Source organism: Ornithorhynchus anatinus, chromosome 8 (genome assembly GCF_004115215.2).
Source record: "Ornithorhynchus anatinus isolate Pmale09 chromosome 8, mOrnAna1.pri.v4, whole genome shotgun sequence".
Taxonomy (NCBI): domain Eukaryota; kingdom Metazoa; phylum Chordata; class Mammalia; order Monotremata; family Ornithorhynchidae; genus Ornithorhynchus; species Ornithorhynchus anatinus.
Window position 1 is genome coordinate 5,584,795 of NC_041735.1, and position 22,710 is coordinate 5,607,504.

The 22,710-nt window shown below is 59.0% G+C and overlaps 1 protein-coding gene across 1 annotated transcript; it reads left to right on the plus strand.

Moving 5' to 3' along the window:
- The first annotated feature begins 1,404 nt into the window (after window positions 1–1,404).
- On the plus strand, window positions 1,405–20,329 carry SERINC3 (serine incorporator 3). The gene is made up of 10 exons (XM_029070860.1): window positions 1,405–1,485; window positions 9,772–9,933; window positions 10,861–11,054; window positions 12,808–12,887; window positions 14,372–14,509; window positions 15,272–15,441; window positions 15,807–15,897; window positions 16,727–16,913; window positions 17,041–17,265; window positions 19,419–20,329. The coding sequence occupies exons 1-10, from the start codon at window positions 1,456–1,458 to the stop codon at window positions 19,555–19,557; spliced, it is 1,416 nt and encodes a 471-aa protein (XP_028926693.1). The 5' UTR covers window positions 1,405–1,455; the 3' UTR covers window positions 19,558–20,329.
- The last annotated feature ends 2,381 nt before the right edge of the window (window positions 20,330–22,710 follow it).

The window sequence follows — 22,710 nt, forward strand, 5'->3', positions numbered from 1 at the left end:
GGGCACTGTAAGAAGAATCATGTTGGTATTTGTTAAGCGCTGACTCTGGGCAGAGCGCTGTGCTAAGCGCTGGGGGAGATGCAGGGTCATCAGGGGGTCCCACGTGAGGCTCCCAGTCTTCATCCCCCTTTGACAGATGAGGTCACTGAGCTGGCAAGTGGCAGGGCCGGGATTCGAACCCAGGACCTCTGACTCCCAAGCCCGGGCTCTTGCCACTGAGCCTCACTGCTTTATTGATTGAGCTGAGCACTGTACTAGACACTCGGGGTCGAGGACGGTGCACGCATATAACCGACACATTCCCTAGTTCACCTGTACTGACGCAGCCATTACTGGGTGCTGAGCACTGTATTAAGCACCCAGGCGAGGGCAGCGTAACAATGTAATAGACACCTTCCCTGTATTGGGGGAGCCGCTGCTGAGCGTGGCTCAGTGGCAAGAGCCCGCGCTTGGGAGTCAGAGGTCATGGGTTCGAATCCCGCCACCTGTCAGCTGGGTGACTGGGGGCCAGTCACTTCACTCCTCTGGGCCTCAGTGACCTCATCTGGAAAATGGGGCTGAAGACTGTGAGCCCCACGTGGGACAACCTGATTCCCCTGTGTCTCCCCCAGCGCTTAGAACGGTGTTCTGCACAGAGTAAGCGCTTAACAAATACCAACAAAATTATTATTATTATTAGAAGGGGGGAAGGCAGACAACAAAAGCAAAGAAGCGGTCAGGCCTCAACAGCAGGGAGATAAGGAGAATCATAAATACAGACACGTCACTGATGAAATAAACAGAATACTTTTTCTGCTCCTCCTCCTCGCTTAGGCCCCGCCCCTCTTCCCCGTCTCCTCCAATGACGACACCTCCGCTCCCAGGCCCCGCCCCCTCTCCCGCCTCCGCCAATGAGCGCGCCTCCTCTCCTCTTCCCCGTCTCGTCCAATGAGCGCGCCTCCTCCATCGGCCCCGCCCCTCTTCCCCGTCTCCCCCGATGAGCGCGTCTTCTCCTTTTGTCCCCGCCCCCCTCTCCCGCCTCCGCCAATGAGCGCGCCTCCTCTCCTCTTCCCCGTCTCGTCCAATGAGCGCGCCTCCTCCATCGGCCCCGCCCCTCTCTCCCGCCTCCGCCGATGAGCGCGTCATCTCCCTTTGTCCCCGCCCCCCTCTCCCGCCTCCGCCAATGAGCGCGCCTCCTCTCCTCGTCCCCGTCTCGTCCAATGAGCGCGCCTCCCCCGTCGTTCCCGCCCCTCCTCCCCGCCTCCTCCAATGAGCGCGCCTCGGCCCCTCGGCCCCGCCTCCTGGAGGGACGACGCCGTCTCCCCCCCGGCCTCCACCAATGAGGGCGCCTCCTCCGCCGGCCCCGCCTCCCCCTCCTCCCAATGGGCCAATGGGCGGAGGGTGGTGGGGCGGGGCGCGGGGTGACGTCACGGGGGGCGGGGCCGAGGAGCGTCCGGGTCCCCCGCCGCCGTCGCCATGGCCGCGCTCTGCTCCCTGGGGGGCTTGGTGAGTCCTGCGCGCCCCCTCCCCCCCCCCCTCAGCCTCCCCCCTTCCTCAGCCTCCACCCTCTGCGAACCGCTGCGCCGCTCTCCTCTTCCTGGCCGGGGGCTTCGCCTTCATCCGCTAGAGGATCACACCCGTCGAGCGAAGGCTGGGGGCGGATCTTGACCTCGATCCGATAGACAATAATAATAGCGCGATTAGATCTTTCATTCATTCATTCATTCATTCATTCATTCATCCATCCATCCATCCATTCATCCATCCATTCAATAGTATGTATTGAGCGCTTACTAGGTGCAGAGCACTGGACTAAGCGCTGTCTGGGTGCGGATCTTTAAATTCATTCTCTCTCTCTCTCTATTTATTGGGTGCAGATCTTTAGAAATTAATTCTCTAGATAATATGGATTAAATAGCTGTATTGATGGCTGGGTGCGGATCTTTAGATTCATTCTCTCTACATATATATTTATTGGGTGCGGATCTTTAGAAATTAATTCTATAGAGGATATCGATTAAATAGCTGTATTGATGACTGGGTGCAGATCTTTAAATTCATTCTCTCTCTCTCTCTATTTATTGGGTGCAGATCTTTAGAAATTAATTCTATAGATAATATCGATTAAATAGCTGTATTGATGGCTGGGTGCGGATCTTTAGATTCATTCTCTCTCTCTCTCTATTTATTGGGTGCAGATCTTTAGAAATTAATTCTATAGATGATATCGATTAAATAGCTGTATTGATGACTGGGTGCGGATCTTTAGATTCATTCTCTCTCTCTATTTATTGGGTGCAGATCTTTAGAAATTAATTCTATAGATGATATCGATTAAATAGCTGTATTGATGGCTGGGTGCGGATCTTTAGATTCATTCTCTCTACATATATATTTATTGGGTGCAGATCTTTAGAAATTAATTCTATAGATGATATCGATTAAATAGCTGTATTGATGGCTGGGTGCGGATCTTGACCTTGATCCTATAGAGAATAATAGCAATTAGATCTCTCTATTGATGTCTGGGTGCGGATCTTTAAATTAATTCTCTATATATGTATTTATTTATTGGGTGCAGATCTTTAAATTAATTCTGTAGATAATATCGATTAAATAGCTGTATTGATGTCTGGGTGCTTATCTTTAAATGAATTTTATATATATATATATATATATAGACATATATAGACATATATATGCATACATGTATATATGCATATACACACACACATATATACACACACACACATATATATATACATATATATATGTGTGTATATATAGATATAGGGTGCAGATCTTTGAATTAATTATATAGATAATATAAGTTAAATATATCTGTATTAATGTCTGGGTGCTGATCTTTAAATTAATTATATATATATATATATTGGGTGCAGATCTTTGAATCAATTATATAGATAATAAAAGTTAAATATATCCGTATTAATGTCTGGGTGCTGATCTTTAAATTAATCATATATATGTGTGTGTGTATAAATTAGGTGTGGATCTTTAAATTAATTATATATATAATATTAAATATCTATCTTGATGTCCAGTTGTGAATCATTAAATCAGTTCTATGTATAATAGTATAAGTTAAACACATATAATCATAACGATAAGAATGATGGTATTCGTTAAGCGCCTACTATGTGCCCAGCGCTGTTCTAAGCACCGGGAGGGATGCAAGGTCAGCAGGCTGTCCCCCGTGGAGCTCGCAGTCTTCACCCCCATTTTACAGACGAGGAAACTGAGGCCCAGAGAATAATAATCATGATGATGATGGTATTTGTTAAGCGCTTACTGTGTGTGCCAGGGACTGTTCTAAGCGCCTGGGGGAGGTGCAAGGTCATCAGGCTGTCCCTTGTGGGGCTCACAGGCTTCATCCCCATTTGACAGATGAGGAAACTGAAGCACAGAGAATAATAACGATAATCATGATGGTATTTGTTAAGCGCTTACTATGGGCCGAGCACTGTTCTGAACGCCGGGGGACATACCCGGTAAGGAGGTTGTCCCACGTGGGGTTCCCAGGCTTCATCCCCATTTGGCAGATGAGGTCACTGAGGCCCAGGGAAGTGAAGCGACTTGCCCACAGTCACACAGCTGACAAGTGGCCGAGCGGGAATCTCTATTACAACGCCTACAGTATCACTTAATAATAAACCGCTTCTTATAAATTACATATATATTGAAATAGGCAAAATCTATATTTGTGTCTTCGGTTTAATGTCCGTCCCTCCCTCCAGACTGTCAGCTCGTGGTGTTGGACTGGGCTGTTGTAATAGTGAGAATAATAATGACGATGATGGTATCTGTTAAGCGCTTACTGTGTGCGGAGCACCGTTCTAAGCGCTGGGGGAGATGCAGGGTCATCGGGTCGTCCCCCGTGGGACTCACGACCTTCATCCCCATTCGACAGATGAGGGAACCGAGGCCCGGAGAGGTGAAGTGGCCTTCCCAAGGTCACGCAGCCGACAGGTGGCGGAGCCGGGATTTGAACCCACGTCCTCCGCCCCCCCCCCCCCCCCCCCCCGAGCCCGGACCCTTTCCACTAAGCCAGGCTGCTTCTCTGTACTCTCCCAAGCGCTTAGTACGGTGCTCTGCACCCAGTAAGGGCTCGAGCCCCCCAGGGATGGTCTCTATCTGTTGCCGAAATAGACTTTCCAGGCGCTTGGTCTGGTGCTGTGCACACAGTGAGCGCCCGGTAGATGGGATTGATGGACTGAAGCGCTTACTACGGTGCTTAAATGCATTCATTCACTCGGTAGTATTTATTGAGCGCCGACTACGGGCAGAGCACTGGACTGAGCGCCTGGAATGGACAAATCGCCGTGGATTGAGGGATGGGAGGCGCCCCCAAGTCAGCCTTTCCCCCCAGCCCCTTCCCCTCTTAATTGCAATAACGGTGGTGTCGTTAGGCATCTCCGGTGCGACGGGCAGTAGACTGGACGCAGCCACACGCCTTGGCCCACCCCCAGAGGGGGAAGGAGAGCAGGGAGAACACAGAAAATAATAATAATGATGACGACGATGGTATTGGTTAAGCGCTTACTGCGTGCCGGGCACTGTACCGGGCGCCCTTGATTCTATTTAGATCCCCTCGATTCTGTTTATCGCCACCGTTCCCGTCCGGCCGTCTGCCCCGATCAGACCGCGAGCCCGTCAGAGGCCGGGGACGGTCTCCAGCTGTTGCCGACTTGTCCGTTCCAAGCGCTTAGTCCAGTGCTCTGCACATAGTGAGCGCTCAATAAATGCTAGCGAATGAAGGAATACGGGCGGACGCGGGCCCCGGCCCACGTGGGGCTCGCGGCTGCGATCCGCGTTTCGCAGACGAGGTGACCGGGGCCCGGGGAGGTGCAGCGGCCTGCCCGAGGTCACCCGGCAGGCAGGCGGCAGGGCCGGGATCAGAACCCGCCACCTTCCGTCGTGGGGTCTCCCTGCTGGGCCGGCCCGGAGGCGGTTCCCCAGGTGACGGAGGGCCTGGAAGCGCCGCCCCCGGGGGTCCCGCCGGTCGGACTCGGCGCGTCCCTCCCAGCGCTTAGAACAGCGCCCGGCACCTAGTGGGCGCCCGACGGACGCCGTGGTTATCATCGTTGTCGTCGGGGCCGGCCCGGCTCCTGGTGCTGGGGCTTGGGTTCGAGGCCAGATGCTCTTTGGGAGCGGGGCGGCGACCGGGTGAGCCCGCGGGGGCCAGGAGGCGGCCGTTGGTGGCCCGGCTGCCGCGGGAGGGAAGCGGCGGCCGGAGCGCGGGCCAGGGAGCCAGAGGTCACGGGTTCCGGTCCCGGCTCCGCCGCTCGTCAGCTGTGGGACCGCGGGCGGGCCGCTTCGCTTCTCTGGGCCTCAGTTCCCTCATCTGGAAAAGGGGGCCGAAGACCGGGAGCCCCACGTGGGACCGCCTGATTCCCCTGGGTCTCCCCCAGCGCTTAGAACGGTGCTCTGCACCTAGTAAGCGCTTAACAACTCCCGCCGTTCTTATTATCATTAGGATCTGGGTTCTGATCCCGCCGTGGCTTCCGATCCCGCCTCGGGGAAGGGGAACTCGCTCCATTTCTCCGCGCTTCGGTGCCCCCGGCTGCGAGATGGGAACGCGGGATCCGTCCTTCCCCCTGCTTGGCCGCGAGTCCCGGGACGGGGTCCCATCCGATCGGCTTCCGTCCACCCCGGCGCTCAGAACGGCGCGTGGCACATCGGCGTTTAACAGATACCACTGAAAGAGGTCGGGTGTGGGGGGAAACCGGAGCCCCCCGCGCTCGAGCCGTTTCGCCTCTGCCCCCCAAACCCCTCCCTTGAGCTCTCTTTCGCCGGCTGTAGATTCCCTGTTTATTTAAAGGCCCGAGCGTGGCCTCGGCCGCTTTCTCGCCCGCTTCGTAGGGCCTGAATGGGGCAACCGCAGGCCTCCACGCTGCTCTTCGGGGTCACGGGGATAATAAAAGCCACGCTAAAGCAGCTGCGGCATTTATTAAGCATTTACTACGCGCGAAGAAGCCTACCGAGCGCCGGAGTAGCCGTCAGATGAGCCGACGGGGCGGGGTCCGGGTCCCCCAGGGGACTCCCAGTCTGAAGAAGGAGGGAGAGCGGATAGCGAACCCCCACTTTACGGAGGAGGAGACCGAGGTCTGGAGCGGTTGAGCGTCCCGCCCGAGGCCGCGCAGCAGAGAGCCCGAATTGGGAACCGGGGCCTCCGGGTTCCCGTTGCGCACAAAAGGGAGCGTCGGAGCCAAGATTCGGGCCGCTTCCGGCGAAACGTCCCCGCGGCGGCCGGCGGCCGGCGGCGGACCCCAGACGTCACCCTCCTCGCCGGCGTCTTGCCTTCGGACTGCTTCCGCCGCCGGCGTGTTGGAGCGGCCGTTTCCCAACCTGAGGATGGACGCTCGTTCCTGGGAAACCGCGGGAAAAATCCCACGCCTTAAATGCCCGACGTCGTCCGGCGTCGGTCTTTCACTCTAGCGTTGTTGAAATGCTCCCCGACTTCCCAAATCCCCTTTGAGTTAGCGTCGAGGGGCAGCGCGATGGCACGGGAAGCGGCGTGGCTTAATGGGAGGAGCGCGGGCTCGGGAGTCGGAGGTCGTGGGTTCGGATCCCCGCTCCGCCGCTCGTCAGCCGGGTGACTGTGGGCGAGTCGCCTCACTTCTCCGTGCCTCAGTGACCTCGTCTGTGAAATGGGGATGAGGACCGTGAGCCCTACGTGGGACAACCCGATGAGCTCGTATCTCCCCCAGCCCTTGGAACGGTGCCCGGCACATAGTGAGCGCTTAACAAATGCCAACGTTATTGTTCTCTGGGCCTCAGTCTGTAAAATGGGGATGAAGACTGTGAGCCTCACGTGGAACAACCTGATGACCCTGTAAATCCGTCCCAGCGCTTAGAACAGTGCTCTGCACCTAGTAAGCGCTTCACAAATACCAACGTTATAATTATTATGAACAATAGTAATAATAAGAGATGATATTAGTAATAACAAGAGAAGCAGCGTGGCTCAGTGGAAAGAGCCCGGGCCTGGGAGTCAGAGGTCATGAGTTCGACTCCCGGCTCTGCCACCTGTCAGCTGGGTGACTGTGGGCGAGTCGCTTCACCTCTCTGGGCCTCAGTTCCCTCATCTGGAAAATGGGGATTAAAAGTGTGTGAGCCCCACATGGGACAACCTGATGACCCCGTATCTCCCCCAGCGCTGACAACAGTGCTCGGCACCTAGTAAGCGCTTCGCAAATACCGACATTATTATTATCATCATAATGGTAGTTGTTAAGCGCTTGCTTACACTGTACTAATCGCCGTGGTGGATATAAGCAAATCGGGCCGCACGGGGGTGGGGGCTCACAGTTTCAATCCCCATTTTACAGATGAGGCCCGGAGAATAATGATAACGTTGGTATCTATCTGTTAAGCGCTTACTATGTGCAGAGCACCGTTCTGAGCGCCGGGGGAGACACGGGGTCATCGGGTCGTCCCCGTGAGGCTCACAGTTAATCCCCATTTGACAGATGAGGTCACTGAGGCCCAGAGGAGTGACGTGACTTGCCCAGGGTCACCCAGCAGGCGAGCGGCGGAGCCGGGATGAGAACCCGTGACCTCTGACTCCCAGGCCCGGGCTCTCTCCACTGGGCCGCGCTTTTTCCGGTCGGTGTTATTTGTTGAGGGCCTGCTGCGGGCCGAGCGCTGGACTGAACCCCCGGGAGGGGGACGGTAAGTTTAGCGGACGCGGTCCCCGCCCTCCAGGAGCTTCCGGTCTAGCGAGGGACGCGGACGGGAAAAGAAATTACCGGAAGGAGAAGCAACCGAGTCGAGAGGTACGCGCGGAAGCCCGGCGGGGCCGAGACGCGTGAGTGACGCCTCAGGAATGGAAATAGGTCAGAGGGATTAGAGCTTAGTCACAGAAGGCCTGAGAGATGAGGTTTCAGGAGGCCTTCGAACATGGGGAAAACACCGGTCTGTTGGCTAGAAACGGGGAGGGAGCTCAGGCGGTCGGTCAGTCGTGCTTACCCAGGGCTTACGCCGTGCAGGACGCCGTACTGAGCGTTTGGAGGGTGCGCTGGAAGAGCTCTAGACTCTGAGCTCGTTGCGGGCAGGAACGTGTCCGTTGTTTTATCGTACTCTCCCGAGGGCTTAGTACAGTGCTTTGCACACGGTAAGCGCTCAGTAAAGACTATTAATAATACTAATACCGTCGGTATTTAAGCGCTTACTGTGTGCAGAGCCCTCTTCTCGGCGCTGAGGTAGATCCAGGGTCATCGGGTGGTCCCACGTGAGGCTCACGGTCTTTCATCCCCATTTTCCAGATGAGGGAACCGAGGCCCCGAGAAGTGAAGCGACTCGCCCACGGCCCCACAGCTGACGAGCGGCGGAGCCGGGATTCGAACCCATGACCTCGGACTCCCAAGCCCGGGCTCTTGCCCCTGAGCCACGCTGCGGCTCTGCACACCATAAGCGCTCAATCAGTACGACTGAGCGGATGAACGAACCATAATAAAGGGACACGTTGCCTGCCCGCAGCGAGCTTACGGTCTAGAGGGGGAGACGGGGGTAGAAATAAATGCGAGATGTGGAAGGAAGTGGTGCGGGGCTGGGAGGGGGATGGATGAAAGGAGCGAGTCGGGGTGACGCGGAAGGGATATATTTTTATTACCCTGTTGATTTTGTTAATGTGGTGTGCATCCCCTTGATTCTGTTTATTGCTATCGTTTTTAATAATAATAATAGTAACGTCGGTATTGGTTAAGCGCTTACTCTGTGCCGAGCACCGTTCCAAGCGCCGGGGGAGATCCGGGGTCATCGGGTCGTCCCACGGGAGGCTCGGGGTCTTCATCCCCACTGGACAGATGAGGGGACTGAGGCCCGGAGAAGTCGAGGCGGCGGGGCCCGGGTGACGGAGGAGCCGGGTCCGAATCCCCGCTCCGCCGCTCGTCTGCTGCGGGACCTCGGAGACGTCGCTTCGCGTCTCTGGGCCTCGGTCCCCTCATCCGCAAAGCGGGGATTGAGACCGGGAGCCCCGTGGGGGACGGGGACCGGGTCCGACCTGCTCCGCTTGGGGCTGCCTCGGCGCCCAGTACGGTGCCTGGCACGCAGTAAGCGCTTAACGGATACCGCTTTAAAAAAAAAGGAAGCTCCCAGGGGTGACGGTTTTTCCAGGCACGTGATCCTCCCCGACCTCATCTCCCAGCCCCTCCTCAACCCCGAGAATCCGGGTGATGACCACGGTATCCGTTAAAGCGCTCGCTACGTGCAGAGCGCTGTTCTGAGCGCCGAACCCGGCCTGACCCACGTGGGGTTCCTCCCGTCTGCGGGACTTCCGATCTGTTTTCTAACCGAATCCATTTGCTTGGCTGTCGGTCTCCCCCTTCTAGACCGCGAGCCCGCCGTCGGGCAGGGTCGGTCTCCATCCGGTGCCGAATCGTACTTTCCGAGCGCTCGGTCCAGGGCTCTGCACGCGGTTGGCGCTCGGTAAATCGAATGAATGAATGAGATCGGACTAAATTCACAGAAATAATCATGATCAGGAGCCGTTTCTTCTCTTACCCCTCCGACGACGAGCAGGCCGTCGATTTTGGGTCTGGCCGGGCCGTCCGCGTCCCCCCGCGGCATCGGATTCCCGAGCCTCTGGCGTCTCCCTCCGGGAATCGGCGCCGTCTCCCGGAGAAGAGACGACCCCCGTCCGTCGGGGACGATTCCTCCGTCTCCCCCCGGGGTTCGGAGTCTCCGATGAGGTTCCTTTGGCTCCGCGGGGCCGCGAGCGACGCCGGCTCGGGGCCAAACCGTCCCTCCGCGTGTGTCTCCTTGTCGCAGATCCCGTGCCTGTGCAGCGGTGCCTCGTGCTTATTGTGCAGCTGTTGTCCCAACACCAAGAATTCCACCCTGACCCGCCTCCTCTATGCCTCCATTCTGCTCCTGGGGACTTGCGTGGCCTGTATCATGCTCATCCCGGGGATGGAGGTGCAGCTCAAAAAGGTAACGGCCTCCGCGACCGCTCCGCGGCGGGGATATTTGCGTTGGTCGGGGCGGGGGGGGGGGTGTCTTTGAGGATCGAACGCGGGGAGACGCGGCGGGGTCTAGCGCTTAGAGGGTCGGAAGGTCGTGGGGGCCGATCGCGGCGCCGCCGCCGGTCTGCTGTGCGAACTGGGGCACCGTCTCGCTTCGCTTCCCCGGGCTTTCCTTCCTCTAAAATAGATGATGATGATGATGGCGATGATGACGACGACGGTTGTTAAGTGCTTTTCCACGCGCCGGCCACCGCAGTGGGGCAATGGAAAGAGCCCGGGCTCGGGAGTCCGAGGCGATGGGTTCTCATCCCCGCTCCGCCCCTCGTCGGCCGTGTGACTCCGGGCAGGTCGCTTCCCTCCTCGGTGCCTCAGTGACCTCGTCTGTAAAATGGGGATGAAGATTGTGAGCCCCATAACAATAATAACGTTGGTATTTGTTCAGCGCTTACTACGTGCGGAGCACGGTTCCGAGCCCTGGGGCAGACACAAGGGAATCGGGTTCTCCCACGTGGGGCTCGCAGCCTTCATCCCCATTTTACAGATGAGGGAACCGAGGCCCAGAGAAGCGAAGCGACTCGCCCACAGCCACACAGCTGACAAGTGGCCGAGCGGGGATTCGAACCCACGCTCTCGGACCCCGAAGCCCGGGCTCTTTCCACTGAGCCACGCTGCTCCTCACGTGGGACAGCCCGATGACCCCGTATCTCCCCCAGCGCCTAGAACGGTGCCCGGCCCGTAGTAAGCGCTTAACAACTGCCGACGTTATCAGCGCGCGCTCACATACCGTCGTCATTATTATACCGTTGTGTCGGACTCTCCCAAACGCTGAGTCCAGTGCCCGGTACCCAGTAGGCGCTCGGTCAGTGAGATCGCTCGGTCTGCTTGCTCCTGGCAGATCCCCGGATTCTGCGAGGGGGGTCTCGGAACGCAGATTCCGTACGTGGACGGCTACGTCGACTGCGACGCCCTGGTGGGCTTCAAAGCCGTCTACCGCGTCCACTTCGCCCTGACCGTGTTCTTCTTCCTCTTCGCCCTGATCATGGTGAACGTGAAAAGCAGCAGCGACTGGCGAGGGGCGGTGCAGAACGGGTACGTCGCGGGGCGGGCCTGGGGTGCCGTATGCAGAAGTGATGTGGGGTGCACGCAGAGTACGGTCCTCTGCACACAATCGGCGCTTCATAAATACGATCGAATGAATAGTGAGCGCTATTCTTATGCTTATTCATTCAATAGCATTTATTGAGCGCTTACTATGTGCAGAGCGCTGGACTAAGCGCTTGGAATGGACAAGTCGGTAACAGAGACGGGCCCTGCCCTCTGACGGGCTCACGGTCTAATCGGGGGAGACGGACGGACGAGAACACTAGCGATAAATAGAATCTAGGGGATGAACAGCTGATTAAAACGATAGCAACTAAATAGAATCAAGGCGATGTACGTTTCATTAACAAAATAAATAGGGTCGTGAAAATATAGGCAGTTGAGCAGACCTCGGTGACCTCCGCAAAATGGGGACGCGAGGCCGTGAGCCCCACGTGGGACGGGGACTGGGGCCAACCCGATTTGCTTGTCTCCAGTCCAGCGCTTAGTACAGTGCCTGGCACGTGGTGGGTTCATTCATTCATTCATTCAGTAGTATCGATTGAGCGCTTACTATGTGCAGAGCGCTGGACTGAACGCTTGGAATGGACAGACAGGTAACAGATCGAGACGGCCCCCGCCCTCTGACGGGCTCACGGTCTAATCGGGGGAGAACGACGGCGATCAATAGAATCGAGATGCTTAATAAATACCGCGGCCGTCATCGTTATTATCGCCACCCCAGTCCACCTCCCGCTGCCTCCTCTGTGGAAAGGCTCCGGCCCGGTTCCCGGAGTCGGGGAGGCAGGGGGAGGCCGGGTCGTCGGAGGCCCCCGATCCTCCCCCTCCGCCCGCCGCCAGGCACCGGCTCCAAGTCAGCGGAGCCCCAGGCGCGGCGTCCGGGAAGGCTGAGAGGAGCACCGCCCAGTCAATGTCCCGTCCCCCCCCCCCCCCCCCCGCGGCTGATGGCATCCCGGGGGACGGTTGGCGGGGGCGGCGCGGCTCAGTGGGCAGAGCCCGGGCTCGGGTTCCGATCCCACGTGTCTGCCCTCCGCTCCTGGGCCTCGCTCACCTCATCTGGAAAACGGGGGTGAAGAGCGGGAGCCCCCACGTGCGTCTCCGACAGGCTTAGCCCGTATCCACTCAGAACTACTGGACCGAGTCCTCCCGCGGTCCCGGAACGCCCTCCCTCCTCACCTCCGCCAAACTTCCCCTCTTCAAAACCCTACTTAAAACTCACCTCCTCCGAGAGGCCTTCCCAGACCGAGCTCCCCTTCTCCCTCTACTCCCTCTACCACCCCCCCCTTCACCTCTCCGCAGCTTAACCCTCTTTTCCCCCCATCTCCCTCCGCTCCTCCCCCTCTCCCTTCCCGTCCCCTCGGCACCGTACTCGTCCGCTCGACCGTCTATATTCTCGTCACCCTATCTGTTTTGTTAATGAAATGTACATCGCCCCGATTCCATTGAGTCGCCGTCGTTTTTACGAGACGTCCTTCCCCTCTTCCGACTCTGTCCGTCGCCATCGTTCTCGTCCGTCCGACTCCCCCGAGCGGACCGTGAGCCCGTCGGACGGCGGGGACCGTCTCTATCTGTTGCCGACTTGTTCGTCCCAAGCGCTTAGTCCGGTGCTCTGCACATAGGAAGCGCTCAATAGATACTACTGAATGAACGAATGAACGCACGGCGCCCGCCGCAGTACCGTATTTATCTTTTTCTAATACCGGCCGAAGGATTCCTGACGCGCGTCCTTGTCCCCCGGTAGGTTCTGGTTCTTCAAAATCGCTGCCGTGGTTGGGATCATGGTTGGAGCCTTCTACATCCCCAACAGGCCCTTCTCCACAGGTACGGACACAAGGTCCGGGGACTGACCTCGGACTGGCGGGGGAAAGGGACCGGTCCGTTGTAGAGCGTTCTTATTCACTGTTATTAATTGGAGACCCCCGTCTCGCCTCTTTTCACTGGAACCTCGGTCAGGTAAAAACGCTTCTGCTTTTTAGGCGGGAGGTGACCTCTTCTGTCAAATGGGGATGAAGACTGCGAGCCTCACGTGGGACAGGCTGATGACCCTGTATCTCCCCCAGCGCTTAGAACCGTGCTCCGCACAGAGTAATCGCTTATAACGTGCAGATCACGTCGTCGGGAAGCCCAAGCGAGGCCGCCCGAAATCCAGAATCAGCCCGCTGTCCCTTTGGCCGCGAGGTTTTAACGCTGTGCTCGGCGGCACCTTTGGTTCCTCGAAAGGGAATATTGTGAAGCGGGAGACGGGCTCGTCAACTTAAGGTCGCTGGGATCGTAAGACGCTAAAGCGGAGTCTCCGTTGCCCTTCCTATAAGCCGAGTCGGGTTCGAAACCCCCGGGGGCCCAGCCGGAAAACGTCTCTTGTAAAGGCCTCGGACTAGAGGTTGGAACTTGAGTGTTCGTTCATTGTCGTACTTATTGAGCGCTTACTGTGTGCAAAGCACCGTACCGAGCGCCTGGTTCGGTCCATACAGAGAAGCCGCGTGACGTAGTGGATGGAGCCCGGGCCTGGGAGTCAGAAGGTCACGGGTTCTAATCCCGGGTCTGCCAGTTGTCTACTGTGTGGCCTGGGGCAAGTCACTTCACTTCTCCGGCCCTCAGTTCCCTCATCTGTAGAACGAGGATTGAGACGGTGAGCCCCACATGGGACGGGGACTGTGTCCAACCCGATCTGCTTGTATCCGCCCCAGCGTTTAGTACAGTGCCTGGCACAGGGTAAATGCTTACCAAATACCACAATTATCATAATGATAATAACGTTGCTATCTGTGAAGCGCTTACTATGCGCAGAGCACCGTTCCAAGCGCCGGGGGAGATACGGCGTCATCGGGTCGTCCCACGTGAGGCTCACGGTCTTCATCCCCATTTTACAGAGGAGGGAACTGGGGCTCAGAGAAGTGAAGTGACTCGCCCACAGTCAGCTGACGAGTGGCGGAGCGGGGATTCGAACCCAGGACCCCTGACTCCCAAGCCCGGACTCTTTCCGCCGAGCCACGCTGCTTCTCTATTATGGCACTACAACCGTCAATAGACCCGTTCCCCGCCTTCTGGCGAGAATTTGCTCTCGTCACCTTCCCCCTCTAGACTGTAAGCTCGTAATGGGCAGGGGGCCGATGCCGTGGTATCGTACTCTCCCCGGCGCTTAGTACAGCGCTCTGCACAGCGGAAGCGCTCAACAGATAGGGTCGATCGATCAACCCGAGTCCGGTTCGTCCCCTGAGTCGGTCACGGGCCGGTCTCGGCCACGTCACTACGCGTGACGGGGAAGCCGAGAGATGAGAGTGACTTGTCTCATTTCGGTTTCTCAGCCTGGTTCGTTATCGGCGCCGGCGGGGCCGCCATCTTTATCGTCATTCAGCTGGTGCTGCTAATCGACTTCGCCCACGGCTGGAACGAATCCTGGGTGGGGCGAATGGAAGAGGGAAACGCCAGGTGCTGGTACGCAGGTAGGAAACCTAAAACTCAAGCGACTCGATTCCGTCGGTGAGAGATCGGGTGGGACGGGGAGGGCCGGGACCTCACCTCCTCCGGGAGGCCTTCCCTGACCGAGCCGCCCCTCCTCCTCTCCTCCTCCGGAAAATGGGGATGAAGACCGTGAGCCTCCCGTGGGACGACCCGATGACCCCGTATCTCCCCCGGCGCTTAGAACGGTGCTCGGCCCAGAGTCAGCGCTTAACGAATACCAACGTTATTATTACCTCTGTCCTTGGCTCACAGAGGGGGGTGTCCCTTCTCCCGTGTGATCTGTCGTCACCCTTTGCCCAAATCAGCCGACCGTTTTAAGACCGCAGGGAGCCGTCCGGCCTCAGTGGGGAAAGCTTATCTCGCCGGCGAGGGAATTTCCGTAAATTAATAAGGATCTATCGCTCGACAGCCTGTTGCTGGGGACGGCTCCGGGTCGGTGCCCTGGCTCTAGGGGGAGGCCGAAGTCGTTCGTTCAGATGGTATTTATTGAGCGCTTTACTCTGTGCGGAGCGCTGTCCTGAGCGCTTGGGATGGACGACTCGGCAACGGAGAGAGACCGTCCCCGCCCAACGGCGGGCTCCCGGTCTAGTGAATCCGGCCCCGCTCTCCGGCCGTTCCCGGGGCCGTCCGGGAAGTGACCGTCCCTCGCCTCGGCGGGGGAGTGATCGTTTCTCGGTTCGTGCGGCCCGGTTGAATTCCCGGTGGCCGGACGTTTCACGTGGATCCTTCCTTCTGTTTTCCAGCTCTGCTGTTTTTCACCGGCCTCTTCTACGTCCTGTCCATCGTGGCCACGGCGCTGTTCTTCGTCCACTACACGAAACCGGACGGCTGCACCGAGAACAAGTTCTTCATCAGCGTCAACGTGATACTTTGCGTTCTGGTGTCCGTTTTTTCCATCCTCCCGCAAGTCCAGGTTTGGCCTAACTTCTCTAGCTCCTCCCAGGCCTCCGAACGCTTTTAAAAATGACAGCTCACGCCGAGGGGCCCTGCCGCTTTTCCGCTGGGTGACCTTGGGCCGGTCACTTCTCTTTGCCTCATCTGTAAAGCGGCGGTAAAGACTGTGAGCCCCATGTGGGACGTAGATTAGCCGGTATCTGCCCCAGCGCTTAGAACAGTGCTTGGCACATAGCAAGCGCTTAACAGATGCCATCGTCGTCATTATTATTAACAGTTTAACTAGCTCCTGGGAATCGGGTTGACTCTGTGAAGTCCAAGGGCGTCCTTGTGATTTCCGAGACTCTTTTTCCACCCCCCTCCCGTCTTTCTCCTCGGAAACAGGAATATCAGCCTCGCTCTGGCCTCCTGCAGTCTTCAGTCATCACTTTTTACACCATGTACCTCACGTGGTCCGCCATGTCCAACGAACCGGGTAAGGGGTCATCCGGAACGTTTCCCTCGCGGGAAAGACAGCGCCGGGACATGGAGGCGGCACGGCCTTAACGGGCAGAGCCCGGGTGCGGAAGTCGGGGGGACCTGGGTTCCGATCCCGACTCTGCCCCGTGTCCGCCGCGTCATCCGGGCGGGTTCACTTCATTTACCTGGGCCTCGGTGACCTCAGCTGTAAAACGGGGATGGAGATCTTGAGCCCCGGCCGGGTCGAAACCGATTACTTTGTATCTACCCCGGTGCTCGGCCCGTAGGAAGCGCTTCGCAGGTGCCGTCGTCGTTATTAACGCCTCGGGGGGCGGGGGCAGACCTTGAAGATCGGCGAGAGGGTCGTGCCCCGGTGGAATCGCGGCCTCGCTTGCCCGCTGCGTGTCCTCGGGCAAGTCACTCCGCTTCTCCGGACCCCGGTATTCCCGTCGGTGAAACGGGGAGCGAATACCCGTTCTCCTCATCCCTCAGACTCTGAGCCCTCCTGGTGTCCAGTGGGATCATTTTGTAATCACCCTGGTGTTTCTGTGGTTTTTTTTTAAAGAATGGTATCTGTTAAGCTCCTACTACGTGCCAGGTACCGTACTAAGCGCTGGGATAGAAACACACAAATCAGGTCGGACGCAATCGTCGTCCCACCCGGGGCTCCCGGTCCCCCTCCCCGTGGAACAGACGAGGTCACCGAGGCCCGGAGAAGCGAAGTCACCCGTCACCCGGCGGACGAGTGGCGGAGCCGGGGTCGGAACCCAGATCTTTGTCGTGCCGCCCAGAAGGCATCTCTCCTCCTCCTCCTCCTCCTCATCGTCTTCTTGTCTCACCGACAGATAGCTACTGCAACCCAAGCCTGCTGAGTATCATCTCCCAGTTGGCCGGCCCGACACCGGCCCCGGGAAACGCGACCGCCCCGCCCGCCGCCTCGGCCCCTCCGGCCCCCCACGGGACCAGGCGGTGGTGGGACGCCCAGAGCGTCGTCGGCCTGCTTCTCTTCGCCTGCTGCCTCGTGTACTCCAGGTGAGCGCTCAGGGCGTACCACCCGAGGGACCCGACGAGCCCCGACCCGGCTTGGGGACGGTGGGGGGCGGCGGGTGCTCAGGACGCCGCCCCTGACTCGTCTTCCGGGCGGCCTCTCCTCCGGCAGCATCCGCTCGTCCGCCAACGGCCAGGCCAGGAAACTGACCCTGTCGGGGAGCGACAGCGTGATCCTGGAGGAGGCTCCCCCGCGGGGGCCGGGAGCCGAGGAGGGGCAGGCGAGGCGGGCCGTCGACAACGAGCGGGAGGGCGTTCAGTACAGCTACTCTCTCTTCCACTTCATGCTGGGCCTGGCCTCGCTCTACATCATGATGACCCTGACCAACTGGTACAGGTGAGCCTCGACCCCCTCCCCTTCCTCCCCGCCCTTTGGGCCCCTCGGCGTCTTAGTGACGAAGGTACCCGTCACCCGCTCACCGCGTGCCCGCCACCGCTCTAAGCCCTGGATGGGTTGAGCGGGTTGGACGCGGGCCCCGTCCCACACGGGGCTCCCGCTCTTAACCCGCGTGGCCGACTCCGCGGAAAGAGCCCCGGCGTGGGAGTCGGAGGCCATGGGTTCGAATCTCGGCTCCGCCGCTGGCCAGCGGCGTGACTCTGGGCAGGTCGCTTCTCTGGGCCCCAGTCCCCTCATCTGTAAAACTGGGAGCCCCACGTGGGACCACCTACCCGATCACCTCGTACCAGCGCTTAGAACGGTGCTCGGCCCATAGTAGGCGCTTAACGGATACCATTATAACGATGATAATTAACCCCCACTTTAGTAAGGAGGGGACCGAGGCCCAGAGGTCTGGCACTTACTTATGGACGTGCGTTGACGTCCTCCTCCCCCTCAGACCGTGAGCTCACTGTGGGCGGGGAACGTGCCCGTCGTTACGTCGCGTCCTCCCAGGCGCTCCGTACGGTGCTCTGCCCCCGGTAAGCGCTCGGTAAACGATGATGACGACGACAGTAATAGCGATGGTATTTCCTAAGCGCTTACTTACCGCCTTAAGCGCTGGCGGAGCTAACGAGGTGATCGGGTTGTCCCACGTGGGGCTCGCCTCCTTAATCCCCATTTTACAGGTGAGGGAAGCGGGGCACAAAGCGGTGAAGTGACTCGCCCAGAGCCACCCAGCTGACGGGCGGCGGAGGCGGGATTAGAACCCACGGCCTTTGACTCCCGAGCCCGGGCTCTTGCCCCCGAGCCACGCCGCCTTCTCGAATGACCGAGCGGATGGCCGATGGAAAGGCCTCGGTCTGGGACCCCCTCTGAGGTCTTCGGGGCTTGACTTCAGACGCCCCCCCCGACCCCGTCGGATTAGGGGCGGGCGAGGACCGGCGGGGCCGCCCTGAAGGCTCGCCCGCCCGCCCGCCTCCTTTTCCGGGTAGCGTCGGCGAGTTGGCTGCGGTCACGGGCCACTTGGGAGGCGAGGTCCGGTCCGGTCGGTCGGTGCTGCTTACTGGGCTCTTACTGCGTGCGGAGCACCGGAGAAGCACCCGGGAGAGGACCGTAGAGTCAGCGGCCGGGTTCCCTGCCAACAGCGAGCCTGCAGCTTCCTTGGTTACCGTGCGCCGCACCGGACTGCAACACGTTCATTCGCGGAATCGTATTTATCGAGCGCTCGCCGTGTGCAGAGCACTGTACCGAGCGCCCGGGAGAGGACAGTACAATCAGTGGCATTCATTCATCCAGCCATACTTACTGAGCGCTCGCCGTGTGCAGAGCGCTGGACTGAGCCCCCGGGGAGAGTACAGTCAGTCAGTCGCGTCTCTTCATTCGGGCAGTCGTATTTGAGCGCTCGCTGGGCGCGGAGCGCTGTACTGAGCGCTCGGGGGAGACGGTAGAAACAGTGGCATTTATTCATTCATTCAGTCGATTGTATTTGAGCGCTTGCTGTGTGCGGAGCACTGAACTAAGCACTGGGGAGAGTGCTGCAGTACAACCAGTGGCATTTATTCATTCGGTCGTATTTACCGAGCGCTCGCTGCGTGCGGAGCACTGTGCTGAGCGCTTAGGGAGGGTACAGTCCGGTCAGTCGGCGGCACTCGTTCGGGTCGTATTTACCGAGCGCTCGCTGCGTGCGGAGCACTGTGCTGAGCGCTTAGGGAGGGTACAGTACGGTCAGTGGCATTTATTCCTTCGGTCGTATTTACCGAGCGCTCGCTGCGTGCGGAGCACTGTGCTGAGCGCTTAGGGAGGGTACAGTCCGGTCAGTCGGCGGCACTCGTTCGGGTCGTATTTACCGAGCGCTCGCTGCGTGCGGAGCCCCGTGTTGAGCGCCGGGGAGAGTACAGTGTCGCCGGCGGCATTCGTTCGGTCGGATCGAACGCCTCCTGCGTGCAGAACACTGTACTGAGCGCTTAGGAGAGTACACTATAACTAGAAACGAGACAAACTCCCCCCCGCCCACGGCGAGCTCAGACGGTCGGCCGAGCGGGGCTGGCGGGGGGGGGGGGGGTCGGGGCTCGGGTTCCGGGGCTCCGTCTCGCCGCTTCCCCTCTCCGTAGCCCCGACGCCGACTTCCAGACCGTGACCAGCAAGTGGCCGGCGGTGTGGGTGAAGATATCTTCGAGCTGGTTCTGCCTCGGCCTCTACGCCTGGACTCTCTTCGCCCCTCTCGTCTTCACCGACCGGGACTTCAGCTGAAGCCCCCGCTTGCCACCCGAGACCGCCGTCTCCCCCGTGGCCGGCGGCCCCGGGCCAGCATCCGCCCCCCTCCGCGCGGCCGCCGGAACCCCGGGGGGACTCGAGTGGCGCCAGATCGGCGCTCGGTGTCGGATTGCAACTCTCCTCTCTCTCTCTCTCTCTCGGCTGTTCTCGTTGACCGCTTTAACCTGGAGCGCGTTACCGCGGTTTGAAAATCTCCTCGGGCCGGGAAGGGGGTCCGCCAAGTAAGAGGCGAGACTCCCTTCTGGCTCGGGGTCGCGGACGCCCGTAGGAAGGCGGGGAAGCCCTCGTTAGCCAACCGGGATCGACGTCCCCTAAACAGCGCGCCGGTGGCGGGCCGCCCGGGGTCAGCGCGTCGGGGCGTACGATCCGTCGACATTCCAGGTCTTGGGAAGAGCCGGTGGGGAGAGACCGGTCTCGAGCCGCTACCGTCGCTTCTGCCCGTTTGATTTTTTTTACCCCAGATGCATAGATTGTCTTCTCCTTTGCGTCACAGCGCCCGTGCTGCCTAGCTTTAAGTCTGTGGCTTCGTTCCGCCAAATAAGTTCATTTCACGCGCCGCTCGGTTCCGTTTGCACTCTCAACCTCTAAAGGCTTTAGTCCGGCGGAAGAGTAACCTGGGAAGAGCGACGCGGCGCTTACGTAGACGCCGCCGACGTCCGCCTCAGTCGCACGGAAAATGGCGTCGGAGCACGTCGGCATTTCCACCCAACGTACGTCTTCTCGTTGAAATACAGGCCTTCTGAACGCCCGTCTGAGATCCTTTTCTTAAAAACGCGAGCGACTCAGGGGGGTCGGTCTGGGCGTTTCCGGTTTCGACGCGGGGAGCCGTTGGGGTCGGGGCAGGTCCCGGCCTCCCCGTCGGCTCCTCCGGTTTAGGGGCCGGATTCCCGGGAGAGAAAGAGGCCGTCGGCGCGCCCGATCGCAGAGTGGAATTGGCGGGGCCGCGAGTGGGCGGCTTGTCGACGAGCCAAAGCTTGAGTCATCGGCTCCCGCGCCCGTGGGTTCTCATTCCAATCTTGTCAGCTGCCATCTTTCACGCCCACCAAGAAACTCGGGGATCAAGGCCAGCCCGGGCGGGGATCACAGCCAGATGCCCGCCACGCCCCGGCCGGTTTTCGAAAAACAGCCCCGTGACCTAGTGGGTAGAGCCCGGGAGACGGAAAGACCTGGGTTCCGATCCCCGCTCTGCCGCTTGGGCTAGTCGCTGCTTGTCTTCTCTGGGCCTCGGTTGCCTCCCCTGTAAAATGGGGATGATGCCTGAGCGCCTCCATGTGGGACAGGGACTGTGTCCACCCTGATTAAACAGTAATAATAATAATAATAATGATGGCACTTGTTGAGCGCTTACTATGGGCCAGGCGCTGTTCTAAGCACCGGGGGGGGGGGGGGGGGCATACGAGGTCATCAGGCTGTCCCACGTGGGGCTCACAGTCTTAATCCCCATTTTACAGATGAGGGAACTGAGGCCCAAAGTCACACAGCTGTGAGCCGGGATTGGAATGATGATGGTGGCATTTGTTAAGCGCTTATTATGTGCAAAGCACCCTTCTAAGCGCTGGGGGGGGGGGGGGGGGAACACAAGGCGATCAGGTCGTCCCAGGTGGGGCTCACAGTCTTAATCCCCATTTTACAGCTGAGGGAACGGAGGCCCAGAGAAGTGAAGCGACTCGCCCACGGTCACAACAGCTGGCAAGCGGCGGAGCGGGGATTCGAACCCCTGACCTCTGACTCCCAAGCCCGGGCTCTCTCCACTGAGCCGCGCTGCTTCTCTAACCCACGACCTCCGACTCCCAAGCCCGTGTTCTGTAGCCACCCCGGCGCTTAGTACGAGGCCGGGCACGTGGTAAGCGCTCAACGAAGACCGCCGTCGTCATCGTTTGACAACACGGGAGCGGGGGCCGGGCGGAGATCGTCTCCGGTGGCGTCCGTTGGGGGGGTGAGACGTCGATCCCCCATTTGCGTGATTCATCAGGGCCTGCGCCTGCAACCTGTTGACTCCCCGCCACTGTGGCGGGACAGTTGTTGGGCTGTGACTCGGAACAGGTGTCTCTCTCTCTCGTGCGTGGTACTTACTGAGCGCTTAACAAACGTCAAACATCTTTCTAAGCGTTGGGGCGGGCCGTAATGGCACACCGCTTTTAGAACAGTGTTCTGCGCATAGTAAGCGCTCTCGATAAACACCGCCGATGGACGACGGCCGCGTTTTCGGTTGACGAGAGCGCGGGCGGCCGCCGAAGCGCCTCGCGGGAATGATCCCCTACCCCTTCCAAGTCGGAAGTGGCGGAGGGGGGATTTTCGGACCCCACCTGGAAGCGCTGGGGCCCCGAGGCGGTCTGAGGCGACCTTGTCATTCATTCGGTCGTATTTAGCGCTCACTACGTGCGGAGCACCGTACTAGGCGCTTGGAATGTACAGTTCGGGGACAGATAGAGACGATCCCTACCCAACGCCGGGCTCGCGGTCTAAAGCCGTCCCCTCCAGCTGGACGACAGACAGACTCGAGTCCTCCCGCTCCGATTTCCGCCCACCGGGCCTCGGTGCGGGAGCCTCCTGAAGGCCGGGACGTCGGTTGGGAGGCTGTGCCGGTCAACCCTGAGAAGGAGCACGGCCTAGTGGAGGGAGCAAGGGCCCGGAGTCAGAAGGAGCTGGGTTCTAGTCCCGGCTCCGTCACCTGTCGGCTGGGTGACCTTGGGTGTGTCACTTCGCTCCTCTGAGCCTCGGTCACCTCAGCTGGAAAATGGGGATTAAAACTGTGAGCGCTACGAGGGACAGTGTCCATCCCGATTATCTCGTATCTACCCCAGCGCTCAGAGCGGTGCCCGGCACGTAGTAGACTGTTATTATTACGGAGGGGAACGCCTCTGGTGGTAACTGATTCGCTTCTATCTATCCTAGGGTTTATTACAGTACCTGACACACAGTAAGCGCCTAACAAATACCACAGTTATTACTAGTGATATAGTAGTCGCCTCATCTATAAAATGGGGACTATAATAATAACGGTACTTGTTAAGCGCTTACTCTGTGCCGAGCACTGGGGAAGATACAAGGTATCAGGTGGTCCCAGGTGGGGCTCACAGTCTTGATCCCCACTTTCCAGATGAGGTAACTGAGGCCGAGTGAAGTGAC

Bases quoted from the DNA above. Each gene is read 5' to 3' on its own strand.
- SERINC3 (XM_029070860.1), top strand. From the start codon at position 1,456: ATGGCCGCGCTCTGCTCCCTGGGGGGCTTG. The intron at 16,914-17,040 runs GTGAGCGCTCAG...CTCCTCCGGCAG, and splicing joins TGCTGCCTCGTGTACTCCAG to CATCCGCTCGTCCGCCAACG. The intron at 17,266-19,418 runs GTGAGCCTCGAC...CCCTCTCCGTAG, and splicing joins ACCCTGACCAACTGGTACAG to CCCCGACGCCGACTTCCAGA.